Source organism: Syngnathoides biaculeatus, chromosome 18, assembly GCF_019802595.1.
Source record: "Syngnathoides biaculeatus isolate LvHL_M chromosome 18, ASM1980259v1, whole genome shotgun sequence".
Classification (NCBI taxonomy): Eukaryota; Metazoa; Chordata; class Actinopteri; order Syngnathiformes; family Syngnathidae; genus Syngnathoides; species Syngnathoides biaculeatus.
The window spans coordinates 3,026,904-3,051,153 of record NC_084657.1 but is presented as its reverse complement, the minus strand read 5'-3'; the positions used below and the strand labels follow the sequence as shown (position 1 = coordinate 3,051,153).

The 24,250-nt window shown below is 40.6% G+C and overlaps 1 protein-coding gene across 1 annotated transcript in view; it reads right to left on the bottom strand.

Annotated features, from left to right (window-relative positions):
• Positions 1–24,250, bottom strand: part of cxadr (CXADR Ig-like cell adhesion molecule) — a 63,993-nt gene continuing 39,743 nt past the window's right edge. Inside the window, exons 3-7 of the mRNA XM_061803343.1 lie at positions 19,372–19,576; positions 7,815–7,970; positions 7,581–7,703; positions 4,878–5,016; positions 1–912 (exon numbers count right to left, since the gene is read on the bottom strand). Of these exons, the coding sequence (XP_061659327.1) occupies positions 633–912; positions 4,878–5,016; positions 7,581–7,703; positions 7,815–7,970; positions 19,372–19,576 (903 nt within the window). The 3' untranslated portion in view covers positions 1–632. The remainder of the gene's footprint in view (positions 913–4,877; positions 5,017–7,580; positions 7,704–7,814; positions 7,971–19,371; positions 19,577–24,250) is intronic.

Below are 24,250 nucleotides of genomic sequence, written 5' to 3'. Positions count from 1 at the left end.
AGGCAGTACAACAACAACAAAAAAAAAAAAAACAAGTGATACATTTTACAAATTCAGACATACATACTGTACATCTACAGTTAATCCCAAACAATTTTCACAGGCAAAAACACGTCGCAGGAGTATCTTTTGGCTGGAAATGACACAAAAATTAGCAAAAAGACCTGCAAGTTGTGATCGAGATATTGAACATTTTCAATTCCATTGTTGTAAAAAAAAAAAAAAAATTTGATCTTCATATGTATTTTGTTAATTCCTTGATCCCATTCTCCAAATATATTTGGCCAGGGTATGAAATCCTATAGAGCTGAACTTAACCATTTACATGCACTCATAATGAAGGTTTGGATCTGTTCTGAACATACAGTAAGTTTAAATCCAGCGCCAACTAGATAACGTTTCTAAATTGTGATTGATAAAAAGAGTCTCTGTGCTCTGGTGTGATTTCAGTAAAATGCATTTCATGTCTCAGCACCACAGCAGTCAGGTGTTCATTGGAGGAGCAAGTTCTGATTTGTATGCAAGAGCAAGTCAGGGAAGCTCTCGCTTCATCTCCAGTGTCTTTTGACCCCCTCCCTTCATCTCTTCCCTGCCCTTTCATGTACGGTCCCCCTTTGCAGGAGGAGGCCACGTTAAACGATTGAGCCGTCCCTGTTCTGGGCAGGGATCATGACAGGGATGGCCCCCATGCGACTGAGGTTGGGCCCCGCCATCCTGGGAGCTGTCGGCGGGGGCAAAGGGGTGTGGCTCGGGGGCCTGTCTTCTTCCGACGAGGGAATCTTGTCGTACTGGGGCTTCAGGGCGTACTCGTGCAGGTTGGAAGGTGACATGGAGCCGAGAGATGAGCGCTGGCTGCCCACAGTGAAGCTACGCGCTGTTGACACGCGACTCTTGGGAGGCGGCACGTCCTCTCTGAGGGGTGACAAGTCAGTGGAGCATTTAATGAATGAAACAATTTTTTCATGTGGGAGAAAATGACAATGCTGTAAAGTAGCTGCGAGGTGTGGTTTTCATTGCTGATTTGTTATTTTCTTACAAGGCATTTAATGTTTAGGAGATATTCAACAGACATATTAATATACATTTACAGTGAAGAAAATAAGTATTTGAACACCCTGCTATATTGCAAGTTCTACCACTTAGAAATCATGGAGGGGTCTGAAAGTTTCATCGTAGGTGCATGTCCACTGTGAGAGAGATGAAAAGAAACATCCAGAAATCACAATGTATTTTTTTTTTAACAATTTATTTGTGTGACACAGCTGGAATTAAGTATTTGAACAACTGAGAGAGCCAATGTTAACCCTCTCTGCACCAAATAAAATTTTGCAGAGAGAAAAATCTGATGCTTTCAGAAAATTATACTCTGGACTTCAAATTTTTTATTAAACCTGTTACAATTTGTAACCCCTGCCCGGAAAGGGTTAATATTTGGTACAGTAGCCTTTGTTTGCAATTACATAGGTCAAACGTTTCCTGTAGTTGATCACCAGATTTGCACACACCGAAGGAGGGATTTTGGCCCAGTCCTCCACACGGATCTTCTCTAGATCAGACACATTTCTGGGCTCTCGCTGAGAAACACGGAGTTTCAGCTCCCTCCAAAGATTTTCTATTGGGTTTAGGTCTGGAGACTGGCTAGACCACGCCACAACCTTGATATGCTTCTTACGGAGTCACTCCTTGGTTTTCCTTGCTGTGTGCTTTGGGTCATTGTCATGTTGAAAGACCTAGCCACGACCCATCTTCCAATGCTCTGACTGAGGGAAAGAGGTTGTTCCCCAAAATCTCCCAATACATGGGGGCGGTCATCTTCTCCTTAATACAGTGCAGTCATCCTGTCCCATGTGCAGAAAAACACCCCCAAAACATGATGCTGCCACCCACATGCTTCACAGTTGGGATGGTGTTCTTGGGATGGAACTCATCATTCGTCTTCCTCCAAACACGATTAGTGGAATCATGACCAAAAAGTTCCATTTTGGTCTCATCTGACCACAAAACTTTCTCCCATGACTCCTCTGTATCATCCAAATGGTCATTGGCAAACCTAAGGTGGGCCTTGACATGTGCTGGTTTAAGCAGGCGAACCTTCCCTGCCATGCATGATTTCAAACCATGACGTCTTAGTGTATTACCAACAGTCACCCTGGAAACGGTGGTCCCAGCTCTTTTCAGGTCATTGACCAAGTCCTGTTGTGTAGTCCTGGGGTGATTCCTCACCTTTCTAAGGATCACTGACACCCCACGAGGTGATATCTTGCATGGGGCTCCATTCTGATTGAAATTGACCGTCATGTTTAGCTTCTTCCATTTTCTAATTGCTCCAGCAGTGGACCTTTTTTCACCAAGCTGCTTGGCAATTTCTCCGTACCCCTTTCCGGCCGTTTGGAGTTGTACAATTTTGTCTCTGGTGTCTTTGGACAGCTCTTTGGTCTTGGCCATGTTACAAGTTTGAGTCTTACTGATTGTATGGGGCGGACATGTGTCTTTATGCAGCTAACGACCTCACACAGGTGCATCTGATTCAGGATAATACGTGGAATGAAGGTGGACTTTGAAAGGCGGACTAACAGGTCATTGATGGTCAGAATTCTAGCTGATGGACAGGTGTTCAAATACTTATTTTCAGCTGTATCACACAAATCATTAAAAAAAAAAAAATCATACATTGTGAGTTCTGGATTTTTCTTTTTAGATTATCTCCCTCACAGTGGACATGCACCTAAGATGAAAATTTCAGATCCCTCCATGTTTTCCAAGTGGAAGAACTTGGAATATAGCAGGGTGTTCAAATACTTATTTTCTTCCCTGTACACATACAGTGGTACCTCTACTTATGAATCGCCTCTTCGGAAAAATATAAACCTAAACATTCTGTATCTTGGCTTGAAAGTGGCGCGATAGAGCTGCTCAACCATTGGCTATCGCTGTAGCATCTCCTTGACATCCCATTGGCTTGGAGGGATGTCAATCTACCTATGATCCTTTTTGTTTCCCTTCGACACTTGAGTGTCACTGAATCACACGCTGTCACAGGCTAGCGCACATTGGTAAAATTACAACATTTTCGTGAGTTTTTCCATTTGTTTTTTTTGCAAGTTTATTCATCTTTATTCCCCATGGGCCCCAAGAAACTTTAGTGGAACTAAGTGGTGTGCGCGTGTACATTCGTATGTACTGTATGTTTTCTCTCAGCTGTCAAACATTTGCCTCCTCTTCCGTCCCCCACGATGAGTTTTGCTCGTCACTCACCCTACTCTTCGCATAGTTGCCCAAAGGTAAAAGGTAAATGAACATCATTTTTATTATTCTTCACATTATATACTTTGAATGCTTATTTTTGGCGGGGAGGTAGGGGGGTTGGAACGGATTGCACTATTTACATGCAAAAAGTGCTTCTACGTTAGAAAAATTCACATTACGAAACAACTTCTGGAACAAATTAATTTCGTAAGAAGAGGTACCACTGTATTTTAACTACAGTGAACCCTGCATATTCTTACTTTGACATTATTAAACATCTTTTTGATGATTTTATTTTATTTTTTTTAACAAACACATCGTGTGACCACAAACACAAACTGGACATGCAGTGGAAAATTAAGAAAAACCTTGAAGTAATTCTGGTCAAAAATGCTCACAGCAACCATTACGCTTATGGATCCGTAATGAAAAAGTGCGTGACACCGCTGCTAGGTATGCAGTCCAGATAGATTTATTTTCATAATAAGGACAACACCGAAGGCTCAAGAAGATGGGTCATTTCAAGATCAGCACAGCTTGACTCATTTGAGACAAAGAAGAAAAAAAAAACATTGATTAAACAATTAGTTGATGGGGGCAACGTCTGCACTGCTTAGCCATGCTGACCATGATAGCCTGTGGAGTATGAGGCGAGAGACCAAATACAACGATGCCCTCTCCTCCCTCTGCAGCCACATTAACAGCTAATAAGCAGCATTAATCCAGTTAAATGCTCGACCAAACAGAGCCGGAGGGGCCAGAGCTTGTGTTTTCCATTGCATCATGGGGTGGCGTTTCAGCAAATGTGGGTCTGTGCGTTCTAGACAGGACCAGTGGTCCACTAATCCTCTTTGTCCTACAGCGTGAGCAGTGTCACATTGTGGTCTTAGACAGATTCAGTCCGCAGCAGAGTGATAGTAAGCCCGCTGGTTGTACAGAGCCTGAGAGCCGGATGGAGAGGTGGATGGTGTGTGCGCGTGTGTGTATGGGGGGGGGGGGGGGGGGGAAGCAGACATGACACAGGATCCACAAAGCAAGCAAAGCTTTTAAACTGATTACCACAGCTGTTTATTTGAGGAGCGGTTAAAAAAAAGAAAAAGAAAGAAAGAAAACTGCTGATGGAGAAAAAAAAAAACATTTTCATGGTGGGTAGAAGCATGTTTGGAGGTATTTCTGTGTGTGTCGACGCACAGAATAGGTGTTGACCAGAAATCTCATGTATTGGACTGAAATCCAACCAGGGGAATATCTGGTTGATCCCAATATAGAATAACCTGAAAGAAATTACTAGTCATGAAATATGACAAGTGGTTTCTGCCATGTTAGTGTGTGATTTATGTCACATGTTTCATTTCATTTTACCTCACTCCAATATTTGCTCATCATTCTTTCATGTTCCCTTGTCGTTTTAACAACACATTTGCAGCTGAGGCTTTTGCATTTTTAATGTTATATGAGATTGAAGACATTTAATTTCATTTAATTGCCGGGATTTATATTTCGGATCAGATATGTATTTACATTTTTTTCCTCTTTCATCTGCAGTTTTCTAGACTAGAGCAATGTGTGAGATTTTCTATAAATTGTTTATGGTTTCCAGTGAGCCAAATCCCGTATGAAAGTGTGGGTACCTTATCTCATTGCAGATTTCCTTCTCATACTTCTTCCTGTGTCGGGCACGGCAACAGCAGAATAGTATGATGGCAATAATGATGAGGATCAGCAGTACAGCAATTATGGCTCCTGCGATGATGCCAGCAGTATTGGGAGCTAAGCACAAAGGAGAGAAAGAGTTCAAAGGGTTTGATGAAGAAAAAGGAACTGTGCTCTGGGTGGTGTTCTTAGTTGAATCAAAATATTAATAGGACATTTTCATGTTATTTGATTCATTGTAAAACACTGATCTTATGTTTATTCTTTTTTTAATTCATTTAGCAATGGTACCACAATAGTAAATCCGAAAATACTTTAAAGGCAGAACACAACTGAACTGGTCACCAGCCAATCACAGGGCACATGCAAAGCAACCAAACCATTCGCACTCACATTCACACCTATGGGAAATTTTCAATTGGCCTACCATGCATGTTTTTGGGAAGTGGGAGGAAACTGGAGTACTGGGAGAAAGCCCACACGGGGAGACAGAGAACATGCAAATTCCACACAGGCGACGCTAGATTACAACCCGGGTCCTCAGATTTGTGAGGCGGATGTGCTTAACAGTCACCTACCGCGCTGCCCTTCTATATTCAAGCATATTTAATATTGGGTACAAACAAAGATTGATTACACGAAAGAAGGAGAAAAGGATCTCTACAGGTTGGCCAGACAGAGGGATAGAGATGGGAAGGATGTGCAGCAGGTCAGGGTGATTAAGGATAGAGATGGAAATGTGTTGACTGGTGCCGGTAGTGTACTAAATAGATGGAAAGAATACTTTGAGAAGTTGATGAATGAAGAAAATGAGAGAGAAGGAAGAGTTGAAGAGGCAAGAGTGAAGGACCAGGAAGTGGAAATGATTACTAAGGGGGAAGTCAGAAAGGCACTACAAAGGATGAAAACTGGAAAGGCAGTTGGTCCTGATGACATACCGGTAGAGGTATGGAAGCAATTTGGAGAGATGGCTGTGGAGTTTTTGACCAACTTATTCAACAGAATACTAGCGGGCGAAAAGATGCCTGAAGAATGGAGGAAAAGTGTTCTAGTTCCCATTTTTAAGAACAAAGGGGATGTTCAGAGCTGTGGGAACTATAGAGGAATAAAGTTGATGAGCCACACAATGAAGTTATGGGAAAGAGTAGTGGAGGCTAGACTCAGGACAGAAGTAAGTATCTGCGAGCAACAGTATGGTTTCATGCCTAGAAAGAGTACCACAGATGCATTATTTGCCTTGAGGATGCTCGTGGAAAAGTACAGAGAAGGTCAGAAGGAGCTACATTGCGTCTTTGTGGATCTAGAGAAAGCCTATGACAGAGTACCAAGAGAGGAACTGTGGTACTGCATGCGTAAGTCTGGTGTGGCAGAGAAGTATGTTAAAATAGTACAGGACATGTATGATGGCAGCAGAACAATGGTGAGGTGTGCCTTAGGTGTGACAGAGGAATTTAAGGTGGAGGTGGGACTGCATCAGGGATCAGCTCTGAGCCCCTTCCTGTTTGCAGTGGTAATGGATAGGCTGACAGATGAGGTTAGACTGGAATCCCCTTGGACCATGATGTTCGCAGATGATATTGTCATGTGCAGTGAAAGCAGGGAGCATGCAGAGGAACAATTGGAAAGATGGAGACATGCACTGGAAAGGAGAGGATTGAAGATTAGCCGAAGTAAAACAGAATATATGTGCGTGAATGAGAAAAGTGGAGGGGGAAGAGTGAGGCTACAGGGAGAAGAGATAGCGAGGGTCGACGACTTCAAATACTTGGGGTCAACAATACAGAGCAATGGAGAGTGTGGTCAGGAAGTGAAGAAACGGGTCCAAGCAGGTTGGAACAGCTGGCGAAAGGTGTCTGGTGTGTTATGTGACAGAAGAGTGTCTGCTAGGATGAAGGGCAAAGTTTACAAAACAGTGGTGAGGCCGGCCATGATGTACGGATTAGAGACGGTGGCACTGAAGAAACAACAGGAAGCTGAACTGGAGGTGGCAGAAATGAAGATGTTGAGGTTCTCGCTCGGAGTGACCAGGTTGGATAGGATTAGAAATGAGCTCATTCGAGGGACAGCCAAAGCTGGATGTTTTGGAGACAAGATTCGAGAGAGCAGACTTCGATGGTTTGGACATGTTCAGAGGCGAGAGAGTGAGTATATTGGTAGAAGGATGCTGAGGATGGAGCTCCCAGGCAAAAGAGCGAGAGGAAGACCAAAGAGAAGGTTTATGGATGTGGTGAGGGAAGACATGAGGGCAGTTGGGGTTAGAGAGGAAGATGCAGGAGATAGGCTAAGATGGCAAAAGATGACACGCTGTGGCGACCCCTAACGGGACAAGCCGAAAGGAAAAGAAGAAGAAGAAGAAGACAAACAAAGATTGAACAATTTTATTCTTTTCGAGTAGCCCTCTGAAAATAGTCAATCGCTCTGATGTAAAAACGTTGTGAAAGTCAAGATTTACTGTACATGCATTTGTCTACTCCGGATCCGCACACATTTAAATCAGTATTGTTCTTATAATGTCCTCTCCTTTCTCCACTTAATTGTTTTTCTTTGTGATATGGATCCCCCTGCGGCTGTACTATGTACCTTGGGGCTGCACCAATGTACCCTGCAATTTTCCTCTGGTGTTAACCATTTTCAAAGACAGATGACAACACATAAAACTATGAGTGAAATTGGAGACTTACGAGGAGTGACATTGAGATGGAGTATACATTCTTCAGTCCCGACCCGGTTGGTGGCAGTGCAGCGGTATGCGCCAGATGCGCTGGCAGATGCGTTCCTCACATTAAGGGTACCTCCATTTGTGTCTGTAGCAAGGGCAAATGACACACAATTGCAGAAGGACAGCTGTAACAGGAAGTCCAATTGAGGGAAGGGCGTTTCTATTGGTTGGATGGCATTAGTCACAAAAACATTACCCATCACAGCCGAAGCAGGCAGCACCTTTCCATCAGTGGTCTTCTCCCAGCTATAGTGCAATGGTTTGGTGCCCTCGTTTGAAGCACACCGAAGAACAATGTCTTTACCCTCCTGCGTGAGTCCTTCAGCAGAGCACTTGGGCTTGGATGGCTTCACTATGGGGGGGAGAAAGGAGGTTAAAAATAAAAACTTGCATGTGCCCAAATAACGCATTCTTACAGTAAGTTGATTTGTTCCCTCAGTCAAAGCAGCACTCATCAGCATAATGAGAGTAGTAATCAAAGTAATTGATACAGCTGTTCTCATTACGGGAGATGTCACTCGGGATAATGGTGATGAAGAAAGGAGCCGTGTGACATTGGACACACAAACACACGTGTGCTTACACTTCAGTTTAGCAGAGAGGCACAGCTTTTCAATCTTGAAGCAGAATGTGTGCAAACACTCCTCGGTCAGTCAAGAGTGTTGGCAGGAGATGAGATGGGCAGGGAGGGAGGGAGGGATTGGACTCAAAAACAAACACCGCTCCAAATTAAAAGCAGACCAACTCCGGTGAAACACAGACACACTGTCAGCCAGGATTTGGGGGGTGGGGAGCGGAAGGGAGAGCGAAACAGCCCGTGAGGGCCACGATCCAAACCTGTCCAGTATTCTCTGTCAGGACTGACTTCGTGGTGTCGTAATGGGTTAAAAAAAAAGAGCATGAAATGGGACTTTCCAGATAAGAAGCAGGTGTCAAGCAGAAGGGTGGAGCCTCGCTGCCAGGATTACCAGTAGACTGACAGCACTTAAGTGCTCATAGTAATATTATAAACACACATGGGATCAGAGCAAAGAGAAATAAATAACTGAGCGCTGATGGACAGATGGTAGTGTGAGGGGGCCAAGGCTGAGCTATTCCTATCTGGCTGCTCTTGCGTTGTGCCCACACACACACACACACACACACACACACACACACACACACACACACACACACACGCATAGTAAATGTCAAAGAGTGATGACATTGAGAACACATCTTTTAAAGGCTGAAAGTGGATGCGTCAAAGGCTTGTAACACACAGCATCTCACATTAGGAACGTGGACCCAACGAGTAGATTTATTTGTTTGAAAGATGAGGTTAAAGGAGAAGGTGAGAGCGGCTGTGGGTGGGGGGCACCGAGCAATAAATGAGCATAGCCATACATAACCTGGCTTTGTGAAATTAATAATGAGCCTGGATTTATGAGCTGCTCAAGGCTGTGACGTGGGATGCAGCTCTCCACTGTGGAATACAGTGTTGTTGGCAGGAGGAGCACAACTTCAAAGGGCTATTATGGAACAGTTACAAAAAATAATATTATTCCACAAGTTGAAACAGAATCCAGGTAGAGCAAATCAATGACAATTGACTTATGAGATGTGCAAGACATCCCAAATGTTGGGTTTAACAGCTGGATCAAAAAAAAAATAAACATCCAGAACGTATTCACAGCGCTTCACTTTTTTAGTATTTAGTAGTAAAGGTAATACTAGTAGTAAGCCTGATTTATAAATCCATAAAAAGACCACCACCCCCACAAAATTCTACATACAGCATAACAACCCATAATGATGTGAAATACGCTCCCCCTTGACCCTCCCTCCAAATTTATTGAAAATAAGAAACTAAGAAATCACGTACACGACTTTCCTTTGCTCGTTACTGAGCTGAAGCAACTTTTGGCTGCAATTACCACCGTAAATAGTTTTTAATATGATGTCACAAGTTTGGCGCACCTTTCTTTGGACAATTTTGCCCATTACTCTTTGCAGTGCATTTCAAGTTCCATTAAGTTTGGATGGGGAGCGTCGGTGCACAGCCATTTTCAGAGCTCTCCACAGATGTTCAGATGTTGGATTCTGACTGAGCCAATCAGAGACATTCAGAATGGTCCTGAAGTCACACCTTTAATACCTTGGCTGTCCGCCTAGTGTCATTGCCCTGCTGAAATGTGAACTGTTAACAGAGTCTAAGGTCAAGAGCGCTCTCTGAAGCAGGTTTTCATCCGGGATCTCTCTGTACATCTTTCCCTCAGTCCTCTCCCAGTTTCTGCCGCTGAAAAACATTCCCAGCAGGCTCATGCTGTGGGAGTGTTTTGCTTCACGGTTGGGACGGTGTTGGCCAGGAGATGAGTGGTGCCAGGTTTCACCAAACAAAACGTCTTGCACTCATGCCAATCACGTCAATCTTGGTTTCATCATAGCAAAGGAGATTGTTGCTCATGGTTTGAGAGTGTGCCAGGTACCTTTAGGGAAACTCCAGGCAGGCTAACATACGGTTCGGTCTGGACACTATGCCATGCTGACCTGATTGGTACATTTCTCCAGAGATGGTCGTCCTTCTGGAAAGTACTCCTCTTTTCATAAAGGAATACTAAAGCTCTGACTAAAGCACTTCTCCAGAGCTCAGTTTAGTGTTCTTCCATAGTTTAGACAGGCAGCCATCTCTAAGAAAGACTCTTGGTGGTTCAGATTTTCAATGATGGAAGCCAATGTCTTCATTGGGAGCATCAAGGCACCAGATTTTTTTTTTTCCCCCCATCACGCGTTTCCATGTTTGTACAACATACACAAATAATCGTATCTCGGAGGTCTACAGGCAATTTATTTCATGCCGTGCTTAGTTTGTGTTCCAACACTGTCAACTGTATGACCTTATAAAAACCTTTACAAAGTATGTCCAATTAACTGAATTTATCACAGGTGGTCTCCAATTCAGGTGTAGAAACACTTCAAAGAGATGAACCCGATCTTAATTTTGACTTTCATGGAAAAAGCAAAGAATATTTGTGTAATGGGAGGTGGGGGAATCTAAAATTTTAAGGGGGAGCGGGGTCATTTAATTCATTTTGGGAAAAGGATATAATTAGACTTTGCAGTGATTTTATCCGCCAGTGGCTGACCGGTTTTTATATCAATTAATCGATCTGATCAGTGACATCATTGATCAGCTCCAAGAAAGACATCACCGTCATGTACAGTATATCTGAAGCCAAAAGCTAGTTTATTTTAGACAGTAGTATTCATGAAATTTTTTTCATGTCTTTTGATGTATCACTAAATATCTGTTGGCCAACTTAAAAAAAAAAAAATGGGAGAGAAGATGGCTGAGGGAGAACATGCAATGCAAGGATCAGACTATAAGACAAATTTTCTCTTTTACAATTGCACTCGACAACTGCAATAAAATCTTGTATTCCAATACCACTTCACCCCATTTCTTTTTTATGATCTCTGGGTTTTATTTATCTAACTCAAATGTGACTGGATGCACTCGTTATCGTGGGGATGACAACAAAAATGGATCGCGCTGACTGAATTATAAGAAGAAAATGGAGGAAGATCACCAGTGCTCACGACAGGGGGGGGGGGGCATCGATGTATGCCTTGCTTGAGGTAAGTCCATGAACTTTTAATACAATACGGCTTGCAAGCAGGCAACAAAACATTACGTCACCTAGCAAGCTATTGCTAGCGCTTGTGGTTGTGTGTAAACGTTGCTGCCTTCCTGTTGAATACATGATGTGACCAGAGCAGAGAATTGAAACCTTTTCTGGAGCCAAGGCACATACTTTACAATTTAAAAATCTCACAACACACCAAAAGATAAAAATGTCACAAAAAGTAGATTAATTGCTGTTTGTACTTACTGCAATCTAATAGAAGAACATTAACTAGTTGTCCGACACTATGCCACATTTGGCATGAAAAGAAATAGATGGACAAATATACATTTATTGTACCTATATTTTTTGAACAATTATGTACACAAGTATATACAGTAAATGAACGGTCATTTAAATAGACTCATTGCTCCATCTTGTGATTGGATCAGTGATCGTTATCGTTTTGTTTTTTTTAACTCGCTGATTGGTGATTGTCCCATAAATCCTGATTTGATAAAGCACTGCGAATACTTTCCAGATGCATTGCTGCACAGTGTGGATGAGGCGGCATCAGAGAAAACAACTGACATGAATTTCTGGAGCTGCAGATTGATGCTTTCCTTCTCTTAACTCCAATGTCAAGCTACAAGCTAAGGAGAACAACATAGGTGCTGGCTTGTTGTCAGCATGTGTGCATTGCTGAACATAGCAGTGTATAAGTAACACCTGGCCTGGTGTATATAAATGAATACAGGCACGTGTTTGTGTTCCTCCACACTGTGACAAGATCAACCTAAAGGTAAAATGCAGAGCAGGCAGCAACTTGTCCTCGCTTCTCATTGTCAATGCATCTTTGCCAAGAACATCCCTGGCCCTGGGGTCAATAACGATCAACCCGACAGATATGTAGCCCCCAGATATATGTAGCCTCCAGCCCTCTCACTCACTCCCTCACACACACGCACACACACACGCACACACACACACACACACACACACACACACACACACACGCACACACACACACACACGCACACGCACGAAATGGCTTAAGATGTCAGCATATTAACCAAGATCAGAGCTGGGTCACAAATACTGTCGTCTGTTTGCTGGCATTTTCTGCCATTGCATCTAACTAAACCCAAAGGCAGAAGAATCAGCAGATGCAAAACAGAACCACTGACGAAGTAAACACTGCAAATATCAGACCAGAATACTGCAATATGTTATTAAATGAAACGTGGTTAACAGAAAGTAGCTGTCATACCATTTTGAATGAGGCAACACCGGCAGATTTTAATTTTATGAACAAGTATCCAACAGGGAAAAAAGGTGGCGGTATTGCTATTAATTTTAAATCATTGTTTCAATGTAAAGAAATTATAGTGGGATATTTTAGCTCTTGAATATCTGTGTTTTTTAGTTGAGGGTGACCCAAAGGTTATCATTTTAATAATTTATAGACCTATCAGATACAATAGAAAATTTACGGAGGATTTTTTTTAGAACTGCTGTCAGTTATTTGTACTGAGTACAACTATTTTGTCATAACAGGGGACTTTAACATTCATGTTGACAATAACATGGAAAAACATCCAAAGAACGTTCTGCAATACTAGACAAATTTGACCTCTCTCAACATATTAAGAGTCCAACACACACTCAAGGTCACATCTTAGACGATTATCAATTGACATTAAGGATATGGCTATTTCTCACCATTTTTGTGTGTTTTTTGAATTACAGATTCTTCCAAAAGTTCAGACAACCTCTATCTCTATTAGGAAAAGGTACATACATGAGAGTACTAGCACTGAGTTTATGGAGACTGTGGCTCTGCCACAGACTGTCAATGCTGAGACAGTTGATGAACATTTGGACAATTTCACGTCGAAAATCACAAATGCCATGATTGCTGTCGCTCCTGTTAAAACCAAGACCATCCTGAAGTGACCTAGAACACCGTGGAGGAGCAAAATGATGGTCAAGAGATCTAAATTCCAGTGTAAGAAAGCAGAACGCAAGTGGAGAAAAACTAAACTCCATATTGACTATGACCTCTACAGACAGTGTTTTTGTAATTTTAACCAAGAGTTAGTTAGAGCTAGATAGCAACACCTTTGTGAAATCATCAGTAAGGTCCTCAACAATACTCGTGCTCTATTTGCTGCGGTTGACAAGCTTACGACCCCCCTAAATCAGATAGATCCAGAACTCGTAACAGCTGACAAATGCAACGAATTTGCCCGTTATTTTAGTGAAGAAATACAATCCATCAGGTCAAATGTCTGCACAAATCAGCAAAAAGATAGAATGATCTCACATATTTAGCCACCCAGAGAAAACTCTATTAACTTGTTAGAATTTGATACAGTTGACCAAAAAACTGCAGCGAAAACTGTTCAGCAGTTGAAACCAACAACGAGCTGTCTCGACTCAATACCATCTGACTTTTTCAAAACTATTGTGAAGTCAATGCAACCTGATTTGCAGCAAATAATCAATTGCTCACTTCAGTCTGGCGAGTTTCCCCAAAGCTCTCATAGTAGCTGTTGTTAAGCCTCTTCTAAAAAATCGAGCACTGGACGATTCCATGTTAGCAAGCTATAGACCCATCTCAAATCTCACGTTCATAGCCAAGATTCTTGAGAAAGTTCTTTTTAATCAACTCAGCAATTTCTTGAATTTAAATGGACTTTTTGACAAGGTTTCCGAACTCATCACAGTACAGAATCTGCTCTTATCAAAGTGCTCAATGATATAAGGTTCAATACTGACTCAGGAAAGGTGTCAATTTTGGTCTTGTTGGATCTCAGTGTGGCTTTTGATACGGTAGATCACAATATACTGCCAAACAGGTTGGAAACATGGGTAGGACTAAATGGAATGGTCCTTAACTGGTTTAGGTCCTACCTGGAAGAAAGGAGCTACTTTATGACCATTGGAGGTGCTCGGTCTCAGCGAATGGCAATGACCTATGGGGTCTCTCAAGGGTCAGTTCTTGGATCTCTCCTGTTCAGGCTGTATATATGCTACCCTTGGGTCAAATTCTTCAAAACTTTAATTTTGACTACCATAGCTATGCGGATAACACACAGTTATATTTAGCATTGTCTCCAGATGACTACAGTTCAATTGAGGTATTGTGCCACTGTCTAAATCAGATAACTGGATGAGTCAAAATTTTCTTTAAAACAAAAAAAAAAAAAAATCACAACAAAACTGAGGCAATTATTTTTGGCAATAAAGAAAAGAGAATTGCTGTTAGTAAACACCTGGACTCTCTATCTTTAAAAACTAAAGACAAATGTCCAAATCCTTGGTGTTCTGATTGATTCCAACCTTTCAACAATCATATCAAATCAATCACAAAAACTGCCTTCTACCCTCTGAAGAATATCCCTAAAGTGAAGTCTTGTATGTGTCAAGCAGACCAGGAAAAGCTCATCCATGCTTTTATCTCAAGTAGACTTGACTACCGTAATGGTCTTCTGAGTGGATTCCCCAAAAAGAGTATTAAACAGCTGCAGCTAATAGAGAATGCTGCAGTTCACGTTCTGACCAAAACAAAGCAGTCACGGCATATAACTCCAATCCTAAAGTCCTTGCACTGACTTCTACTCAGCTTTAGAATTTATTTTAAAGTTCTGCTACTGGTCTATAAATCACTAAATGATTTAGGTCCTGAATACATGAAAGAAATCCTTACGGAATACAAACCAAGTAGAGCTCTGAGATCGACTGACTCGGGTCAAATAGTGGAGCGCAGAGTCCAAAGCAAACATGGTGAAGCAGCATTTAGCTATTATGCTACACACAAATGGAATAAGTTGCCAACAGAGGTGAGGTCAGCCCAAAGTGTGAAAGTTTTTAAATCCAGGTTAAAAACTATTCTTTTTTTGTCCTCATGCTTTTTAGAATATATCCACTTTTTGATCATATTATATGCACTGCATGAGGTTTTAACTGTCTTTTTTTTAAATATTTTTTTGTTTTGTTTTAACTCTTTGCTTTAATCATGTAAAGCAGATTGAGTTACCTCATGTATGAAATGCGCTGTACAAATAAATTTGCTTTGCTTTGCTAATAGTAAAAAGTGTTTCTAAAAATGAAGACTTCAGCCTCACAAAGAACATACTAACCTTGAATGCTCTATTTTACTGCTTCAGGAGAAAAAGTGACAGTAAATGCAGAAGAAAGTAAAGTTAATTTACCCTGAGGTTGTACAATGCAGAGTTCAAAATTTTTCAACAAATACACACCCCTAATTTCTTGGAAATACTGTACTTGACTAAATCTGCAGTTGTGCATACAGACATATCACAAGAATTCTCAGAGTCATGGATGGGTCCATGAGAATGATTGACAGCTCCCTTTTGACCAATCAGTGCGCGTCATTTTCTGAACTCCGCCCATGCTGCCTACAGCCGCGATTCTTTACCCACAAACAGAGAGCATGGTTACTTTAAGCCTCTGAAATGAGAGTGTGTAGTCATGCTTATATCCAATTCGGAAATATGGTGCTTTGATGTGGCTGGGGAACGTGTAATGGCGACCAGCGCTATGCAGAGAGATTACTGGGAGGATATCTGGTCCACTTTCCCACCTTAAGCGTAATTTAGATAAATGCAAATGGTCGAGAAAGGCTTGTGGCCGACCTCACGATCAGATGAACGGGTCGAAGATATATCAGCACAAAGCCGTCTGTTCCAAGGTAAGTTATTCAATTAGTTGGTGTAACACCTATTGAGGAAGGAGGATGCTTTACCTGAGCTGGGTGAAACTCAAAGCTTCCAGCCAAACGTTCTTATCCATGATTAAACACATCACGTGAATACAAATGTCTTGGGCCTACATTTACGTACGTTCAGACCAACACGCACACTGCCATAATTTATGTAAATTATCCATTATGGACGTAGATATTTCAAATCGACATGTTTATGTAGCGTAAAAATGCAAAGTTACCCTGCTTTCGCATGAACAATAGGCATCAGAAATCTTCTCGCATTCGATGTCCAACATTAGTTTATGAGGTATTTGATTCTTTCGCATTGGACGGTCAACATGTTGCAGAAACTTTAACTGGCGTTGAAAGTAATTCAGGCCTTTCTGTACACTCTTAGTCAATAGTTCTGATACCATGGGCACAAAGGAAACAGAAATACTATCGGCAATTCGCTCTATTGAATCACTCGTAACATGCTTCGGCCGCAGTGCGTCCGCCATTTTGATTGGTAGCTTGGAGTGCATAACAACAGTATGCAAGTAGGCGTGGCTTAGGCGGCCTGTGCAGATCTATCCATTCTGGGATGTATAAAAGGGCTAATGTAGAATTCAAAACAGGAACTAAGAAATGTTTGTTGCAGGACCCTTTTCAATAAATTTGTAAATTGTTGTGGAAATTGATGAGAATTTTAATTTAATATGAACTCATTCATAGACAGGGTGGCCATTTTTTGCCTTATTGAGATAAAAGTCTCCTAACAGGCCACAATCAAGGAAATAACTTATTTTTCATTTACGGTTAAGTTATATGATAATGGCAGCCATGTTGGGTCAGGAAGGAAAGGGAAATAACTGCTAACTTCTACCCATGAGTTATCCTCTCCTGATACCAAAATATGGCTTCAGATTAAAACACTTAAATATTTTGATATACTGAAGGATATAATGTGTGAAAATCATGATGTGATTGATGATCGAAAACGGGACCATGCCCACGAATGGGTTAATTTAACCCCGTTCTATTTTTGATACTGCTAAGTGATTTGGTTCCTTAGCGATTCGCTTAGCGATTCCCAAATTTGGAGCTTTGGGAGAAAAAAAACATCCAGGGACGTTAAATCAAATAGATGAGTAAGTAGATAAAAACAAACAAAAAAAAAAATCCTTCTGGATATTGTACCCAGGCTTATTGTTTTAATATATAAACAATCAAAGAAAAATGATAAATGCATGGCAGCATGGGTTGCAGTATCCCGTGAAGATAGGAAAAATATTAAACATATCTGCCCACTTTGTTTTCCTTTTTGTTTTTGAATACATAATTCCAACGCAATCTGTGGATGGGGGTAAGAGTGCAGGAAACTGACAGTTCAGTACAGAGTTGAGGGAATGTGATATTGGTTGTTTCCTTTCCAGGGTGTAATTAATAATCCAAATGGCACGTGGGGGAGGTGGGGTGGATTTCCTCTGTCTGTCAGTGGTGCAGGGCAGTGACAGCCTGCTGCTCCTCTAGTTGCTCTAATACTGTATTTTAGTTCAGTGCCTGAGGACCAGCAACCTATATGAGAAACAGCTCATGTAGTGGTGTACTGAAATGAAAATTTTTGACAGAAACCAAAAACTGAACCTGGAAGCCCCAAGGCTGAAAACTGAAAGACTGAAAGGAATAAGCAATGAAATCAATCAAACTTTATTCGGGAGCACTTTTCATATACACAAAAAATAACTGACAAAAATGCAACAAACTGCAATCATTAAACTATGCCAGCTATTAATATAATTGCATTTATGGCTATGACTACATAGCGGCCAACCTACAGAAAGAACAATTTGTCTGAATTTCCATATTTTTAAAATTACTGTATGGTGAAAAAAATATTGTCCCCCTTCTCAAATTAGATTTTTGCATAGCCTTCCCATTTTAATCTTTAAAAGCATCAAACAAATGTAAATTGACGACTATAACCCAAGATGTTCTTTGTTATTACTGTTTTTACTCGTACGCTTGTTGAATGCATGTGTTAAAGATTTACAATTATTTCACATTGACGGCACTATGTCATCAAACCGTGAATGTAGAAAGTGTAACAAAGTGATTCCCCACAGTCAATTCAACTGGATAGTCAGCAAAGGGCTACATGATATTTCTCGTCAATTGTATTCTCTCATCTCTAGGATTCTCTACTCTCATGTGTACACACTTATACTCCAGCTGTCAGTGATCAACATGGTATGAGTGAGACATGTCAGAAGTCTTATTTCAGTGAAAAAAAAAAAAAAAAAAGTCTTTGGGTCCGAAACAGAAAATGCACTTCTGGGCTATTTTCAAAAGAGACAGTCCGGCAGTCGAAATTTCCGTGCATCCGATGTTACATGGAATCTATTCATCAAATTTCATCTGTTTGAAGTTAAAATGAACCAATAAGTGAAGAACATACCTTCCCTAGTTTGCTAAAGTACTGCAACTTAGTGAAAAGTAGCAAGTCGCAGCAAACTCATTAAATGTCTGAGTATAGTAACAGGCTTCGTTACAACTTTGTCACTAGTTCTGAGGTCAACTGTAGTTTTGCACAATAACTCGAGTACTAGTGGGTAAAAAAGTGGGAACACTGCAGTCCTATTTGTGTGAAGAAAAAAAAAACAGCAACCATATTTGGAAGCTGCTTAATGAAAAAGCCCAGATAACGTGGCCACGATAAGGGCACAATGCACCGCTTATCTCGAGAGTGGTGCCTGTAGGTTCCTCCCCGCCCCCACCCCCTTATACACAACTACGCAGTAGGCCAGTTTCGGGAGGCATATCACTTTTGACATCACTCGTTCAGTAGACCAATCAGCAACACTCACGTGTGTGTTGTTTTCTGAAAGAGTGAGTCATCTAACTTATACAACTGGGACGGGTCAGTCATTTTAGCCTGTGCAATAAATTGTATCAAAAATAATCAAACAGAACATAATACAAGACAGTTTGAATGTGTTGTTATGAAAAAAATATATATATACACTGTACCTTATGTAGACATACCATTAATATTATCCTATAAAGATGAACGTCAACATTGTATGAACAGTTACTTTCCAGAGTTAATCTAAGAAAAAAACTAGAACAAAACACTTTTACTCAAGACAGATACACATGATAAATAATAAATGACCTCAATGAGGTAAAAGATGATCACTTTTGACAATCAGCGTGGGTGAACACGATTGTAACACGAGGAGGTCAATGGTCTAAAGCCTCTGGGAAGGGTATGTTCTCAATTTTAGGAGGGATTAAATCAAAACAGCCAAGCGAGGCAAAGAGCGTGTGACTCGGAGCATTTCGACTGCATGTAGAGGAGGGGCTGTGCCCAGTGAGAAAAAAAAAATGTTGAAGGTAACAACGGTGGCTATCTTTTCTGCTTTTTGTTCACTCACCCATGACAATCAATCGCATCTTTCTGCTGTGAATGCCAGGAACCTTCTTCACTTTACACTGGTACGTGCCAGAGTCCGATGACTTCAGGCCTGTCAGGTTGATGGAGGCGTCCCCGTTTTTGGGGTCAGCAGAGTTGAAGTAAACTCTACCCTTCATGGGGGCATAGTAGTCCTCATAGGCCCTATCACCGGAGTACAGGATCACCTGGGAACAGAGGAGAGGGTGTTGGTTAATTAGAAATGTCCATTTATTCAGGTGAAATGTGGAAAAAAAGGAGGAATGTTGACATTTTTAAAATGTGGTTTTAAAATGCAAAAATATACACTGAACAGATAAATGTCTACACACCTCTGTTCAAAATGACCAGGATGAATGATTTCTAAACTTTTTGAGAACATTCAAGCTCATGTTAAAAGGAAGTCAGCAGACACATGCCACCATATAAAGTGCCCCTGACAAACCCCAAATAAAGTTCTACTGTTGCAGTAAGCTTTTCCTGACATTTTTGTAGTCACATCTTACAGTACAAGCCGTAGTTTGCAGAGAACTTCAACAGCATCAGAAGGCTCTCACTGTCAAAATCTCTCAGTCAGCAGAAGGATACAAATGAAATTCCAAGGCATTAAATATAGCTTGGAAAACAGTAAAGACAGGGAGAGGAGAAAGTATGGCAAAGCAGCAACAGCAACATCGAAGGAGCTGTAGGAATTTCTGGCAAGGACTGGTTGTTTAGTACAAGTGGAGTCTTCTTCACGTCTGTGCTATGGGCGAGGGTGGTAAGACAGAAGTTTTATCTTGCCAAAAAAAAAAAAAATATGTATATATATATATATATATATATATATATCATCCGAGCCCTGCTACATCTTGAAAAAACTAACGAGTCTTGCAAATGCATGTGAGATTTTTGGCACAAACACAACACGGTTCATCATCAAAAGAACACCGTACCTAAAGTGAAGCATGACGATGGCAGCGTCGTGCTTTGAGGATCAGTGTTTGCATAAAACTTGCTCTTGCTCATGCTCGAAAGCGAAAAAAGTAATCAAGCTAAGAAGAGCAACAGAACTTAATTTGGTGTTAATTATAGACACTTTTAATAGTGGCAGTTGTGTTGATTGATGGATGGAAAAATATTTTTAAATCATCCTGGTGTCTTTTTAAAAAAAAAAAAAAACAGACAGATGATAGACTGACAAATGGGGAAATGAAGTTGTGACAGAAGCAAAATTCACACATTCATACACTTACAATAATATAGAAACAACCCACAAAGTAGGAACAAATAAGTGTAGCATTGAATTGGAAATATTTTTTTTAATCTAAACTAAGAAAGGTGAAAAAATAAAATGTTGCATTTTGGTATGTGGAAAGTAACAGCTAAGCCACAGTAATACTTATGAGAAGTGGGAAGAATACAAATAATAATTATTTAATTTTTGAATGACAATTTATATTATGCCCAATATGGAGGCTATCAATTTCTTTATAAGAGTATCATTGGCGTTGAGCCAAAATCACCAAATAACCAAAAGAAAAACAAAAAAAATTCAAGCCATTAACATTGCATTATCAGGGAGAGCAAGTAATTTTCAACATTTTATATTGGTCAGAAATGTATAAAACTCACACTCAACAATAGCACAGATTTGTAAAAATAAATAAATAAATATATAATAGCCCAAACACAGGTTTTAGTCCAGAGTGCAGCAATATTCAAATGACTAAATAATACTGCACAATGAAAGTCAAATGGACGGCATGTTAAATGACCAGGATGAATGATTGATTAGAGCATCTGCCTCACAATTGTGAGGACCAGGGATCAAAGGGTGTACCCTGCCTCCTGTCTGAAGACAGCTGGGATAGTCTCTACCACTCTTGCGACCCTTACGAGGATAAGCGGCTCAGAAAATGGATGGTTGGATGAAAGTCAAATGTGAATAATGAGTACAAATGGAGAGCTACAAATGAGGATAGCGAGGTAAACAATGTATAAGTATTATGCTAACATCTCAAGAATTAGGTGGGAAGTGAATTAATATCCAGAGGAGGAAAAGTAAGCTATTTTACATCAATGTCCTTCAGTCTGCCCTACCGGTACCAAAGTGGAACAAACAAAGCGGCCAGTGTGGAGTCAAATCAACACCTGCTGTGTCAACAGAGGACAGGATACCACAATTATGTCCACTCCCCCATCCTCCTACACAAACACACTCACACTCCGGGTCTTAAGAGCAGCATAAAAATTCTGAGAAATAAAGGCCAGGTGGAGTCAAAAAAAGGAAGGCTTGTAGCCTGGAACATTTTCTTTCACCACTGCATTGGTTGAGACAACAAATGGGTTTTCTCTGCCATGATAAGGACCAGACATTCTCAGCAATACCCCAGGGTGGAGAGACGTAAAAACGAAACATGGCATTAGAGAGAGAATAGTGAAGTTATTGGTGCAGTCAAATCCCCCAGAGAAACTATCGAAGAAAACAAGTCAATGATGCTCTAGTTTGACCCATTTATGACTACTGAATAGTTTGTAGAACTGCTAGTATGGAACGCAGTGTGTGTGGTGGTGGTGGGGGGGGGGGGGGGGGGGCAGTGCTCATCTAGTACATATTACCTAAACAAGTAAATCTATTACATTTCCACTAGGTCCTCTGGGGAAGGGAATAAAATGATTCAACTTTTACAGGGGAACAAAATGTGAACAGTAATAACAGCCATATGTGAGATGAGACCACAGAGGAGAGGAAATTAAATGCCTCCAAGCTCAGCCAGACAAAATCTTACTCAAATACTTACAGGTGCACAGATGGGAGTATTTTTACACACCTCTAGCAAGATTAAAAAAAAAAAAAAAAAAATCTGTGACCTTGAGAATGCTGAATTCCTAGAAAGAGCATTGGGAAATGAAAATGAAAAGCACATGACAAGACAAGCCGGTGGAGCGGCAATGGACACAGGAGCACCACAGCACTTATGCTCATAACACATGGGACACAATGAAAGAATCGCCACATGACAGGATCGTTTCTGTGGATATCTCAAGCTGCAGAGGTTTAAAAAAAAAAAAAAGAACAAGGTGTGGTTTCAATAGGTATATGCAAATATGGTCATTGCCAGGTGATATCATTGCTTGGTGATGGGAAAAAAAAACGGGTTAATCATTTGAGAGGCAAATCAAAGGTCAAAGGCTTAAATACAGGCACAAGACTAATTTTACAGCTGAGCTTACAAAGCTCTATAATGTTAAATGCCAAAATGCAATTTTTCCCCCTTCAAAATGTGAGGTTATCTAAAGACTGCGGTGTATCAGAAAAATCTCGCCAACACAAAACCACTTAACATAGCTCTAAATAATATGGTAGCATATAACAAGAAACTCGACTTCTTCATTTAATGTTTATACTTGTGTACTATATATTGAGTACTTATTGTATCTTCAAAATGATTCCTAGGATTTTAGACAAAACTTAAAACAATGACATCTCGGGGGCATGAAAGGATGGGACACTGACATACATTTCTAAATTCAAGATTACAACATGACAGAAATAATAGATGTTAACTTACTCGTAAAATTATTTGAATACTGCTAATGATATGCTCACTTTCTCACTGTCCTGGCTATATGGATGGGTGTTGTCCAAAGCTTGCATTTGTTTGACTTTTCCTTTGTTTTGTTATTTTTCTTCTCGCTGCGTTGCTTGAACGCGGCATGCTTCTCCTTCTGTACATTCTTCAGGTGTCTAATCAAATTTGTGTTCAAGCATTTGGAAGGCGTTCCCCACTTCAGTTGTGCACAGACTGCAAATATCTTTACCTGTATGTCTGAGACACCGCAAAATAGTCCCACCCAATGACATGTTTTTTTACCGACAGGATTGGAACAAACTTTATTGGCCATCATATAATCACAGTACTGTGCTACAAGACATGACTATGCTAAAAATAAACTGGTTTATGCATTCGTACACAACAAAGACACGGAGTTAAATAGCTGATTGCCGATGTCATTGATGCGATCGGCGAATTATATCATGAAAGCCAATCAGCCGATCAACACGAAATGCTAATTATCGACCGATACCGATCCAAATGATCTAGATAACGCATTGGTGTATCCTGTTAGCTACTAGGCTTTACACGATCAGGATTGATCACCGACCTGATCACAAGAGCAACGTCTAGTTAATCTTACTGATTTATATATAGTACTTGTGTAGTCTATACTGAGTATCTTCAAAAATATTCCCGAGTCAGATCATGTATTCTAATCAGTCAGCTCAAACAAACATTACAACATGACAAATAATGGGTGCCAACTTACTGTAATTACATTTCTCAACACAACCTGAAACTTTAGAGCATGCATTCATCAGAACGCTGACATATTTATGTACAACCATTAGTGCTAGCACTAGGTTGTGAGACTACATGACATTTTGTTGCCTTCTTGTAAGCCATATCAGATTAAAAGTACATAAATATGCCTCAAGCAAACCTAGATCAAACGTCTTCTCCTGAGCACCGGTGACCACCACACATTTTTCTTCATTTTGTTCTTTTATGACCAACATATGACATGTGATCCATTGTTTGTTTCATGGCCGAGGTAACAAGTATATAATAATAATATAATATAATAATAAATAAATGACGTCAAAAGACTTGAGAAAAGGCTAAAAATAAACCATCTTTTCGATTCAAGTACATTGCATACGACAGCGACGCAGAGAAAGTCTTTTGTGCAGCCAATCAATTATGTCATTAATCGGATCGGCAAATTATGACAACGCTGGCTAGTCAATCAGCACAAAAGGCTATTTATCGGCCGATACCGATGAAGCTGATCAGATCAGTGTTAAGTCCATTAGCTAC